Source organism: Stigmatopora argus, chromosome 2 (genome assembly GCF_051989625.1).
Source record: "Stigmatopora argus isolate UIUO_Sarg chromosome 2, RoL_Sarg_1.0, whole genome shotgun sequence".
NCBI lineage: Eukaryota > Metazoa > Chordata > Actinopteri > Syngnathiformes > Syngnathidae > Stigmatopora > Stigmatopora argus.
Genome location: NC_135388.1, coordinates 13,326,555 through 13,340,115, shown reverse-complemented (window position 1 = coordinate 13,340,115; position 13,561 = coordinate 13,326,555). Strand labels below are relative to the sequence as shown.

The window sequence follows — 13,561 nt, the reverse complement described above, 5'->3', positions numbered from 1 at the left end:
AATGCCAAACATAGAAGTGCATATATATGTGTGTGCATTTATAACTGGCTGGTGGGTGCTAAGACTGATCTAATTGATGTCAGAGTGAATCAACATTGAGTACTATGTGAATATTGAGGATTGTGTGACCATGTGTATTTTTTTTACCCCATAAGATCTCAATAAAAGTGAGTATTAATAATTTATTTAGCAACTCCTAAATTGAGATGAAGGTTCTTGTGTAATGTTGCGATGATTTTAAGGAGGAAAAATATGCCTTGAATGTGCTGATGGACAATGTACAGAAAGGAAGCATAAGTGACTGTAATACGTTTGCTTCCTAATCTGCATTTCCCATATTTCTTTGAAAGGATTTAAGATTACCATTCATTTCCATAGCTTTGTGTCAATTTCCATCAGACTACCATATTTGAATGCTGTGGGGGAAAAGAAATACCGTTATCCATAAATGAATGGCACTTACTCTTCCAGAATCAGTATACACATCCTGTTTTGTTTGAATCGATCTTTGTTTTTCTTTTATCAGTTTTAACATGGAGCCCAGTTATGACTTCCTACATATTTACGAGGGTGAAGACTCTAATGGGCCCCTCCTGGCGAGTCTCCAAGGCAACCAAGCTCCAGAGCGGATCGAGAGCAGTGGTAACAGTCTTTTTCTGGCATTCCGGTCGGACGCCTCACTGGGCATGTCTGGTTTCGCCATTGAATTCCGAGGTAAAACTTGATCTTCACACTACTTTCTATTTTATAATGGGTCAGTGAACATTTCTTAGACTAAGACTGTCAAGCACAGATGAATGATAGTTCTACATCAGTGAAAACTAAAACAATAAACATAGTTCACTTATTTCTTTGTGCTTAATACTTTTTGGTTAGCTCCTGATTTGGATCAGGTGCAGGCAAACTACTCCACACAAGGCCGCAGGGGGTGGGGATTTTTGTTCCAACCCATCAAAAGGACACCTTTTCACCAATGATGTCCTACAAGTGCAATCATTGGATTGCTGTCAAGTGTCTCTTATTTCCGCAGAAACCTTATTGGATAAACTGTCTGTGTTGGATCATTTGGAACAAAATCCTGCACCCACAGCAGCCCTTGAGGAGTAGTTTACCCACCCCTGCTTTTGATGCTCTTGTAGATGCACAACAAATGACTGAAGTAGTCGACCAGTCTATGTAATTACAACAGCACCTTTTTTATGCTAACAGAAAGTTAGCTACAAAAAACGATTCCTTATAGCATTAGGTTTTGAGGTGTTTTTTTTTTCAGCTGAAAGGCCGAAATGTTTATTCTCATTCCATGACTTGTTTACCTCAACAAATTGATCCTCATCTTGGTTTTACACAAGGTGCTTTACTGATAGTGATTTAACAGCTATTGTCATTGTGTAACTAAATATTACGTCCTTACCTGACTACAGACTAGATCGCCTCTGTCAAGTTCTATAAAAATGATTTTTAATTTTATGTCTATCTCACTCCATTTATCTGTAATTAAAAATGATTATCTCCCTCTCTGTTGTCTGCCTCCCAAGACCACCTCACACCTCTGTACTTTTGTCATTAATTCTCTATCCTTCATCTGCCATCACTCTAATTAAAATGCTACCTTAATCATCTTTCTGTTTAATTTTCTTCTTGCCTACCACCCATTTTCAACTCTCTTCCTCTGTTTTTTTCTCTCTCCATTCTTTACCAGGCAATCACAGTCATCCATAAAAACTGAGATACCACTGTCATTTTTTCACGTTGTGAGTTCCTGTCTTTTTTTTAATATCTCCAATTCCATCAATCTAGCTTTTCATTTTTCCCTTGTTAGTTTTTCTCCCAAGACTATAGAAGAGTTATCCAGTTTGTTTATCACATTTAATCATATAAACATTATGCTTCCTCGACAAAAAAATATTTAAAAAAGAATAAAACAAATGAAGCTATTTTTTGGGGGGTGGGGGTGTTCAAATGGTATAAGTGGTCCAATTCTGATAAAATTGCAGCTATGGTTGCCTATAGATAGGCTCCAGCACCCCCCACGACCCTAAAACGGTTCAGGTATTGTGTGTGTGTTTGAGGGGAGGGCATGGGGGTTTCAAGAAGCATAACTGAAAAATTATGGTAATTGATGTATTTGCGTTACATTACAATATTCAATTAGTTTGAAAGCTGGGGAACCATTCGCCTGAATAATGCAAATTTTTCAGTTATTTTCCTGACTTACCTGGCAAGATTGACTGTTCATTTATATTATGTCCTACAAAGCTAACATTTAAGGTTTTATAATCTTACAGCTTATTATTTTCTGAATGCACTGATCTTACTTACTTTATTTTTTATCCTTTCAGAAAAGCCAAGGGAAGCCTGTTTTGACCCTGGTAACATCATGAATGCTAGTAGGACTGGATATGACTACAAATTGGGATCCCAGGTGTCCTATAGCTGTCATCATGGCTACACAACTTTGGGCAGCGAAACAATAACCTGTATAATGGGGCATGATGGGAAGCCCGTGTGGGACAAGTCTCTGCCGTCATGTAAAGGTAGGAGATATTTTTGTTTGAGCAGTGCTGGGTATAACGCTTTACTGCAATAATATTACTTTTTTCAGTAACGAGTAGTTGAAAGATATGTGCGGGTGGGTGTTTGCGTGCAGACATGTTGAACATTCATGACAGATTTGTCAGGGATTGGAAGGCCAATCTGTCACAACTGTCTATTTGATTAATGGCTGACGGAGCCCAGCAAGTGACATCTGCCAAAAGGCCATTGGATTTTTTTGTGTCATTTGATGTGTGTGTGGTTGTGTGTATATATTTTTGAATCTACAGTATATACATAATTGTATGAGATGCAATCATCTGACGTGGTCACAAATCAGTTGTGGTGAATAGGTACTATTTGAATTAACTATTACTATCTGAATTAATTTCATTACTTTTACTAGAGTAAATTTAAGGGGTATTTTTTTAGGAGTAGTTTTACTGCATCCAAATATTTTTGACTGCATCCCAGTGATTGAGTGGTCAGCGCGTGGGTTCGATCCCAGGTGTGTCCTCACTGTGTGGAGTTTGCATTTTCTCCACGGGTTTGCTGTGCTCTTCTCTGGGTACTCCGGTTTCCTCATGCATTTCAAAAACATGCATGGTAGGCTGGTGGAACACTAAATTGCCCCTAGCTATGAGTGTGAGCATCTCATGGTGCCCTGCGATTAGCTGGCCACCAACTTAGGGTGTCCCCTGCCTGCTGCGCGTAGTTGGCTTGGATAGGCTCAAACATTACCCGTGACCCTTGTTAGGATAAGCAGTTCTAAAAATAAATAGAAAAAATATTTTGCCTTTTTTGTAGTTTTCGGAAGAAAAAAGGCTACTTTTACATTATTCTTATAGCTACTTGTATTTATAAGGAATATGTGGTTAGCAGTGCTACACCATTACCACCAAAGTGAAGTCTTGCCATTCTGTGCAATCACTACCTCCTTGCATATGTTGCAGATATTTTTTTTTTTGCTCTGTATCCAGAAACCTCAATCCATCAGTATTTTCAATCAGCATATTTCTGTTCTGTTTGGATCTCATCCTGTTGTATAGATTTAAGTTACCCTCTTGCCCCCATTTCCAAAACAATGCATATGATTAAATGGTCACTTCTTTCTTTGCTGCTACAAATGAAGTCAATACAATTTGACTCACTAATTCCTTCCTTTTCCCTTGCTTCTATTCTCCTCTGCATTTAAGTTTCTCACTGCATGGTTGGGGCACTTTGTTTTCTCTTTCCTTCTCTGTGTCTAGGACTAGCTCCTCGGGGCTCTTAGACCAAGCTCATTAGATGGGTTGAGACCCCCTTAAATAATACAGCTTCACTTACACTCCCCATTTCCTCTCATTTTACCTTTCGTCCCCTTGCACAACCTCTTTTCTCTCCCCATGTCACGACTTCTCACCGCTCACTCTCCTGCAAAGGTTTTCTCATCTGTCTGTCTGATTTTCTTTGCGTCGCTTTCTGCTCTCTTCCTCCCTCTTTCCATCTACTTCACACACCTCCCATCTCAAAATGCACGTTTACTGGTTCCTATGGTAACTGAGAGCTGTTGCATAGGGAAAGAATCTTAGTATCTGTTGATGAGCTTCTCTTCCTCCTCTAATTCCCTTCTCTCAATCTCACACAGCCTCTGGTGCTCTTTCTTTCTTGTGTGAATATGTTTGATTTCCATTTAGTAGATGTTATTCCTTAATTTTCCATACCACATATCCTCACTCGGGACGCAAGGGGGTACTGGAGCCAACTATGGGCACCAGGCCGGGGACACCCTGAATTGGTGGCCATCCTATCGCAGGGCACAAGGAGATGGACAACCATTCCCACCCACACTCATTCGTACCTAGAGGCATGTACATCTGGCCTACCATGCATGTTTTTGGGTTGTGGGAGGAAACCGGAGTACATGGAGAAATCCCACGCCAGCTCCGGGAGAACATGCAAACTCCACACAGTAGAAACCCACTTGGGATCGAACCCTTGATCCGAGAAGTATGAGACAAATGCGCTAACCACTCCCACACTGGGAGATTAATGAGCGTTTAATATTTGGATAGCCTTTAAGCATTAGGGTGTCCAAATCTTGCTCACATGAAGACAAGTCAGCTATGATAATATGGATTAATGTGTGTTTATGCACGTGCATATTAATAAATAGTACTAAACGTACTTTGTAAATACCTCTTGCAAGACACATTCTTCAATATTTTGTAACCTAGGTTTGCCTTCAACCTTTTTGTCACAGTGTTAAAATGTTCTTCGCCATCTATTCTGGTGTTGGTATTTGTTTTTTTGTGTTAACACGGCAATAGGATGCACTGGCTTATTATTATGCATCCGTTGTTTTCAATTAATTTAATTACAAAAAACATAGCTTAATGGACTTTTCTTTAAAACAAAGCAACTAATTCAGTTTGTTGTAACAATGTCTGTTTGTTAAAGTATGTGTAAGAGTGTTTTTTACTTTCCTCCCAAGATAACTTTGAGCCCAGGAAAGTTGAAGGCACAATAACAATTTTATTAGCTACTTTTCCTTTGGGAGATGCTGCAACATAACCTTAACACTTTGGGGCATTTTTAGACTTTTCTTTTACTATGTTCTCTTTGCAGCAGAGAACTGAGCGCATGTGTGTTTGTTGGCAGTTGAGCAACCATGAGAAGAATTGTTTCAGTGTGTGTTTCAGAGTGTGTTGTGAGCATGAGTGATCAAAGCCCATTTGTGTGGAGCCTTTTTAGCACCTGAGCCTGAAGCAACACCACTGGGAAATTGTGGGTAGATCAAGAATGCACCTTCAGACCTGGGGGTTAGAATCCCCCATCACAGCAAGAATCAATCTAGAAAATATCAGTCAGCGTGGTGGATGAAGAGGAGCAGAATGAAAGTGCTCTGAAATGACTCTGATGCTTTATGAAGCAAAAAGCAAGAGGGATGGCAAAGAGAGGACCAGGGGCCAACGAGCGCATCTGCTTTTCTTGGAAATTGCTACAAAACCAATTTTAGAGTTTTTTTCCCTCCCCCTTCCCGTGTGTCAGTCTACATATCTACATATTTAGCAAGGACCATGATTCAGGAAGCCCATTCTTATCCAAAGTTGATGACATCTCTCTGCATGTGCTGAGCTCAAATATATAGTTTTTGAAATAAGCTTTTCAGAGCCCATCATATTGAGGGTGCTCTCTACAGCATCACTACACACTACTTGAATTGAGACCACTACATTTCTAAAGTTATTTTGCTTTATAAAGGGAGGTATTGAGACCCCGTTGGAGTAATTGAACATAGTTATCATTTATTTGTTGTTGTGCTGAACATTATAAAGTTAGGAAAATATATGCAAAGGAGAGGCGACCTGAAGCTGCTGTTCTTAAAAATGCATACCAAAACACATTTATGGTCACACCCACTCACATAATAAGGATGTTTTTCAAAATTATTAGAGATGCCACAACTTGTGTGTTTCCCCCTCACTTTAGAGTTGCAATGCCACTGCTTAAGTATGGCCACCCAAACCAAATAACAGGAGACACGGTGAGCTTATCAAAGCTGGTATGTAACCTGACCTTTTGGGGTCACACACAAAATTGTCCCCCTGTCACAAAAAGTGGTTTATGCATTTTCCACACAAATGCGATGGATGGGAATGACGCCTGCTGTGGGGTTTTGTGTAAAAAGACTGAGCAAGTGTGATTGCAGATAAAATATGTGCAAAGCAAGAAATGCCTTGTGGTTGCTTTGGTCGACAGAAAAGTCCCAGTCAGTACTCTGAAGTCTTTATAGTTGCATGCTGCTTGTTAATGTTGAGTTATGCAAACTCTGGTTCAAAGACAGAAGACAAATTTAGAATGTAAATGTACAAATGTCATTAAAAAGCGTATTATTTTTCCAACTTTTCATATTTAACACTGCACCACAGTGATTAGATGGTTGTACCTGTACAGATTGTTGAAATTTTTAATTTACAAACACACTCTTTATTTGATCAAACCCTTTAATTCCCATAGATTTGTGCATGGGCTATACAGGTCCTAATGATATGAGAGTATATATTTTCTTCTTGAAGAGGAAACCAAATGCTGCAACCTAGCTCTAAGGGTTTCTTTGGTTTTTCTGAATTGTGAGAATAAAAGATTGGAGAAGCACCATGTCTGCCAACTCTGAGTGTAATGGGCACATTGCTTCAAGCTACCGAGAAGAGAGGAAAACCAAGGGACATGATTAAAATCTCAAATGCTTTATTGCAAAATGATGTCGCTAAAAGCTACAAAAGCACTACAAAGTCCTTTTATTCGTTTGCCAGAAATAATTGTGGCAGTGTAACTGAATTGAAAATTCCTTGTATCTGGGAAGCTCAGTTTTGAGTCAATGTATTCTTGTTTTTTTTCTTCTTTCTGCCCTTATGGTCTACATGTTCATTTAAAGTAAACTTATTTGGCTTATATGGAATTGGCATGTTCTCCCTGTGCCTGTGTGAGTTTTCTCCGAGGACTTTGCATGTCCTAAACATTCATGAAAGGCTGAATGAACCCTCCACATTGTCCATAGGTAAGAACATGAACATGAATCGTTGTTGGTCTCCTTGTGCTCTTCAATTCACGAGCAACCAGTCCAGGCTGTGCACTCATCTGCTGCTCAAATCCATCTATGATGGGCTTAAGCAGTCCACAAACCTCATGAATATAAGCAGACAATGAATGATATTCCATCACGAAAGGTTTTGCTTTATATTTTTTACCCCAGGCCCAAGATATAGTTATAGTTCCTTTTAGTTATACAACTAAAACAGATTTAAAAAATGAGTAAACAACCCATTAAATGTTTTTTTTTTTTTATTATTCATTTATTTTTGTCTCCAAATTTAATGCAGATGATGTTTAAAGCTGGCTTAAATACCCAGACCCAGTCAAATTGGACTGGCTGCCTGTGTAAAATCGGAATTTGACTCACTAATGCAATTGCATTTTATAGACAGTAACCAATATCTATTTTGTGACCAAAGGCAAGTCCATTACATTGCAATTTGTTGTGGGTAGGAGACGGGAATTGTACAAAACAGTTTTTAAAACATGTTCCAAAGCTGTATGAGAAACATAATTTTGTTGCATAATTAAGTTTACAATCCTTTCTTTCATAATGTAAATGCAAAAAATTGAAAAAGCAAAATTAAAACGGGCGCGACATTAACATTCAATGAGTTTAGTTGAACTTGAAAATCTAGCTGAAGTTTGAAGGTGCAATCATGAGCCACTGGTGGGATAATATGCAGTTTTCAGCAAAATCCCTCAAAACTGAATACATTCTTAAACTGTATAACAAAGTTTTAAAACAAAAGTCACCAGGCTTTGTGGAAACCATCAGTCAAAAGGAGATTATTCTGATGTTGACATTGCTGATTTCTGAAATAATTGGTTTTGAAATCAAATATTGTATACTAGACAAGAGAGCAACAATTTTGCTATCATTTCCTGTTTTTCCTTTGGGTTTCATCTGTGAAAACGACCAACATATAAATAATTGCTTTGATTTGAAAAAAGAAAGAAATGAGTAGTTGTTCGAAGACAACAGCATGTGTTCAAACACAAATCTGAAAAGATCCATTACCATCTGGTTTCGACATGACCAATAAATTCCAAACAAAAACAAAACTTGCTAGGACTGCAACGTCCAAAGTAGAATTTGTCTGCTACGTTTCGAGCTCTTAGTCTTTCTTTTTGTGTTTCTCCAGCTCCGTGTGGTGGACATTATGGTGGATCTGAGGGAGTAGTTTTGTCCCCAAATTACCCTTTAAACTACACCAAGAGACAAATTTGCTCCTACTACATTACAGTTCCTCCACAATTTGGTATGCCTATATCAGAACTTGATAAAGAACTAACACAAAATCCACCCATATACTCTGCACAGTTTATTTCACATGTTCCAATTTCATTCTCTTCTTCTTTATGTTCTCTAGTTGTATTTGGTCAGTTTGCTGTCTTCCAGACTGCGATGAATGACTCAGTGGAGCTATTTGACGGAGCCAATGAGAACTCGCGATTACTGAGTTCTCTGGCGGGATCACATTCAGGTGAGAAATGGTAGATAGAATAGATTGGGTCTTTACATCTTCACTGGGCGCATCTATTCTACTCCCTGACCTTCGAGTACTTAAAGAAAGCTTGCATAAATGTGGTCAATTATTTGGCTTTCCTCTATATGGAAGTTTTAATGGCTTCACAGCTTCATTTTCGAGCCTGTCACAACATATTATTCTTCTGAGTTTCAAAGTTAAAGGAAATATTTTTCTCTGACTTGATTTCCACTTATGACCCACAGTTGAGCAACCCACACAGGCCTTCATTGTGTTGCAGGCTCGTTTTGCTGTCTAGTAGGCTGCATGCTTCTCTCCCGCTGCGCAGCGAGATCGACACTGTCGACAATATTTGCCTCGGATGTCTAAAAAGAGCATATTAAAATGCTTTCAGGAAGTCTCTTTTCCGACCCATTTCTTAACTATCCATTTGAACCTGCCTCTGATTTAGTGCTTTTAAATGTGACTTGACTAACTTGACAACCTTATTTGGAATAGTATTTCATAGTGTAAATTCTTTCATTCTCCAAGCACAATATTATGTCTCAACTTTCGGGAGTACTTTGACTTAGTACAGCCTCCAAAGCATGTGGCTGGGAATGTGCTTTGACAGAGAATGCCTCCAAACAACAAACTACCTAGCTGGCATGAAGATGCTTAGAAATAATTATAATCATCTTTGTTGAACTGAATATATGGAAAGTGGTTCTACCCTTGATCTATCACAATTGTAAGGAAAGCAAACATACTCTCTGAGTGACATACTTTGTATCAGGGGGAAAAAATTGAGAGCCTGCAAAGCAGTTCTATCACAATTGTAAGGAAAGCAAACATACTCTCTGAGTGACATACTTTGTATCAGGGGGAAAAATCCTATGTAAACTGTTTCCACTGGTGAGTAACAGTGGACGTAGAGAATGGCTAGTTTACCAACAGATTTTCAGGAATATTTACGTAGCTAACAAAAAATGGCAGTGTTTTTTAATTTTAGTCTTGATGGGTCATTAGCCAATCTAAAAACCCAATGTTGTATACAATTCAATTTGATGAGATGAAACACATTTTGTTCATTTATAATATAGTACATTATATTTCTTCACGGAAACCTTAGTCTTCTCCGATCACGCGTTTTCGTATGTATTTTTCAAGTGACTTAATGCCTTTATTAATGCATTCATAACTAAAATTTTAACAATCTTAACAACACAACCTTTCTTGATGATCCGGACCTGCTTTAGTGGTTCCTGCATCTCAATGTTTACAACATAATCCCATTCAAATAATTCAGAAACACACCCCCAGAAGATGTTTCTTACTTGTTCCCCCTTTTTAGTTAGTGTTATCAAAATATATTTCATATTGGTATATTTAGTCAGAATCCATTATGGCTTATCTTAGAGACGGCGACAGTGGTGGGGATGCCTCGTTGGGACAAGGCAGGATGGAGCATTACTGTATTTTACATATCTACATTGATACACACATGGAGACATTCATATGTATTTTTAACATTTCAAAATCAAGCTAATTAATAATGCCAAAGTGCAGATATAAGCCACACCCACCTTTGCTTCAGGCCCCATCGAGTAAAGATCCGAATACAGATCATTTAATAGGTTGAATAAAGAAAGTTTTGTACTCGCTCACCCCTAATCTGCACCCTCAGGGCTAATCCCTTGATTTCCTAGAATCCTAGATCCACTCGGCCCCTGATCAATGCTTGTTTTGTATTCCCCAGGAGAGACGTTACCGTTGGCAACTTCCCATCAGATAATGCTACGGTTCAATGCCAAGAGTGGCATACCAGCTAAGGGCTTTCATTTTGTGTACCAAGGTAACTCGAGAAAAGTGTTTCTTTCAAGCTGTAAGAATAATTCAAACAAGTTTTTGAAAATCATTTTTTTTGAACACTGAAATGAATTGCAGATGACTGACAACTGTGGACTGAAATTGAGTCATTAATATAACCTATTTTTATTTTTTCATCTTCTTTTCTTACTTATTTACAACTGAAGCGGTTCCCCGAACAAGCGACAGTCAGTGCAGCTCAGTTCCAGAGCCTCGGTACGGCAGGCGGATCGGGTCAGAATTCTCGGCTGGCTCGGTGATCCGTTTCGAGTGCAGTCCGGGATATCTGCTGAAGGGACCCAGTGCCATCCGGTGCCAGGCTATACCAGGTGCTCTGGCACAGTGGAATTCAACGACACCCAGCTGCATTGGTAAACTCATGAGATACTTTTTGCTGTTCTAGTAAAACAAACAAAAATTTAAAAAAGTTTCAGGAACGATGTATAGTGCATAACATACATATATCCATTGGTGTGGTTACTATATTTTAACCATTCCTTTTTGCGTGTACCACCCCGAACTACATTACAGTCAAAGGGTTCCTTTGATTTGCCCACGGTTGTGTGGAAGGCCTTTATTGCAGTTTTATTGTATCTTGAGAAGTCACGCAAAAACATTTTAAAGCTTTAAAACTTCAGCATATTATTAATCACTACAGTGCAGCAAAATATATGTCTGTAGGAAATCAAACTGTTTAAATCGTCATTTCACTTTATTGAATCACTGGGAATCACCTATTCTCCTCTGTGTCATAGTCATGTTATAGTCGTTTTCTAATTGCCATTTCCTGTACCAATTTTGGTAATAAACTGTCATGAAAAAGCTGCATTGTCTTCTCCCTTGTCTTCAGTTCCCTGCAGTGGGAATCTGACAGAACGCCGTGGTACCATCTTGTCTCCTGGATTTCCGGAGCCCTACCCAAACAGTCTCAACTGTCTGTGGAGAATCCATGTCAGTGAAGGAGCTGGGATCCAGGTAAATATTTGACACTAATCTGTTAACGATATTATATTGCATTAAAAATGTGTATTTCGAATTCTCAACCAAGACCAGATTCCAAAGAATGAAATGTATTGCAGACTATAAGAATGAATGTATAATCACATTACGTTAACAGCAAGTCTTGGAGTTTGTAGTAATTCTAAAATGACCCTGTAGAGGTGTATAATTGATAATTGTTGCTTCACTGACCCTCATATAACATTTGACCTGCACGAACTCTGCTTATAAGTAAGCACCGGCCAACCGACTGCATGATTATTCTTAGCCAGAACAAGGCTAAACCTACAGCTATTCAGTTAATGTAGAAAACAGCTGGATGGATGGAAAGTGTAAGTACGCTTACCGACCTTGTTATACCAAGAGAGTTCAATGTTGTATTCATGCTTACTATTTACATCCTGTGAACACTTCCTTCAGTGAAAATGCTTTTGTTTCCAAATGTATTCAACTATTGTGTGCGAACACCGGCATGGCAAATTTCTTTTATTTTTATAATTTGCCTTTTAGATTCAAGTGGTGACATTTGCAACTGAGCACAACTGGGATTCCCTGGAGATCTACGATGGGGGAGACATGACGGCTCCTAAATTAGGGTCATTTTCTGGTATGACAATATGCTCACGCATACACACACAGGCCGAGGTCTATGATATATGGGATATGGCAGCTCCCAAACTACAGCTGCATGCGTGTGGACAGACAGTGAAGATAAATGATGAATTAGCTTTGACAGTTATTAATCTATGAGCTCACACATGCACACTCATAACATTACACACCAGAGATATATAATGGATGAGTTGTAATATCAAGAAATCTGATATTTTCTTAATATCTTTTTTGATGCTTTAAGCTCTGGCATCAGCCTGCATGCGGGGTCAGGGAGTGAGAGTAGGGGGGCAGGGAAGAAAGAGCAAAGAAGAGCGAGTGAAAAAAAACATACTCCTACTTGAAGTGAAGCCTGGAAGGAGGTGGGGGGCTATGGGGTGACGAATGTTCTAACCTTTACAATTTCCCAGCGGTGTGTCCCCTGTGACCTGCCCCAAGCACATACCTGTCACACACCTATCACACATAAAGCATGCCGCCCACTGGGTAGCACACACTTATACAGATACAGGGTGACTGCACCCTTTCTCACAATTCTCACAAGGGATTGGTATATTGATTTTTACAACAGAGCATAAGGGCTCATCAAAATTCCCTCCTATAGGTACAATCAAGTGTTGAAGTCCTGTAGCAGGTCAGAGGTTACTGGAGTTCCCTGCTGGGGTTGGGATCTAAGGACTGTAGACAAGAATCACACGTTTTGTAAAAATAATCTACACTCTCACCTGTCATGGTAATCTTCAAGAATGCTATCAAAAAATGTTTAGGTGTAAAAATTTTATTGGGAACAGTAATCCACCTCCATAAAGGATGGTTCGTTCTAGTGTGTCCAATATTTGTTCATTATGTAAATCCTGTTTACAGGTCTTTTATGAAGTGATGTGTGAGACTTCCCTATTTAATTTTTTGTATACAATGTCCAGACTTACTCAAGAATAAACAGATAATCAATCAGTCAAGTCTTTTCATCATGAATCCTTTTTTTAAAAACGTTATTTTCCTTTTTTTTTTAAACCTTTTTTTCCCTTTTTTTGTAGGAACTACAGCTCCTGCCCTCCTTAACTCAACATCCAATCAGCTTCTCTTGCATTTTCAGAGTGATATTAGTGTTGTGGCTGCAGGCTTTCACCTTGAATACAAAAGTAAGTTAAAGCTTTCAAAATACATGGAATTATTAAGATGACTGATAACCTGCAAAATAACATACTATCTGCTAATGGAAAACAAAGCATGCTTTAAATGTAGGACCATTATTAACAGAAAGGGTCCATGCACTTAAACAGCCACAGACGGACATTCAAAGTGGTAACAGTTAATATATAAACATAATTAGACACGTACACACCTGTCAGTTCGTGGCTATGCTTTCCAGGTCACTGTAGTTCTTTTGGGTTAAAATCATTTCTAGATAAATGAACATGTCCCCTTTTGTAAGTTAGTATTTTTGCCTGTCTGTCCGAATGTATTTGTGTCTGTTACTCACTTCCGAATCGTTTTTCACTTGA

The 13,561-nt window shown here is 38.7% G+C and overlaps 1 protein-coding gene across 4 annotated transcripts in view; it reads left to right on the top strand.

The window, feature by feature from the left end:
• Window positions 1-13,561, top strand: part of LOC144070630 (CUB and sushi domain-containing protein 1-like) — a 332,478-nt gene that overhangs the window by 243,028 nt on the left and 75,889 nt on the right. For all 4 annotated transcript variants that reach the window (XM_077594993.1, XM_077594992.1, XM_077594994.1 and 1 more), the window contains 9 exons: window positions 527-714; window positions 2,340-2,534; window positions 8,253-8,369; window positions 8,481-8,594; window positions 10,336-10,431; window positions 10,613-10,816; window positions 11,296-11,420; window positions 11,955-12,051; window positions 13,094-13,198. In XM_077594993.1, the coding sequence (XP_077451119.1) occupies window positions 527-714; window positions 2,340-2,534; window positions 8,253-8,369; window positions 8,481-8,594; window positions 10,336-10,431; window positions 10,613-10,816; window positions 11,296-11,420; window positions 11,955-12,051; window positions 13,094-13,198 (1,241 nt within the window). The remainder of the gene's footprint in view (window positions 1-526; window positions 715-2,339; window positions 2,535-8,252; window positions 8,370-8,480; window positions 8,595-10,335; window positions 10,432-10,612; window positions 10,817-11,295; window positions 11,421-11,954; window positions 12,052-13,093; window positions 13,199-13,561) is intronic.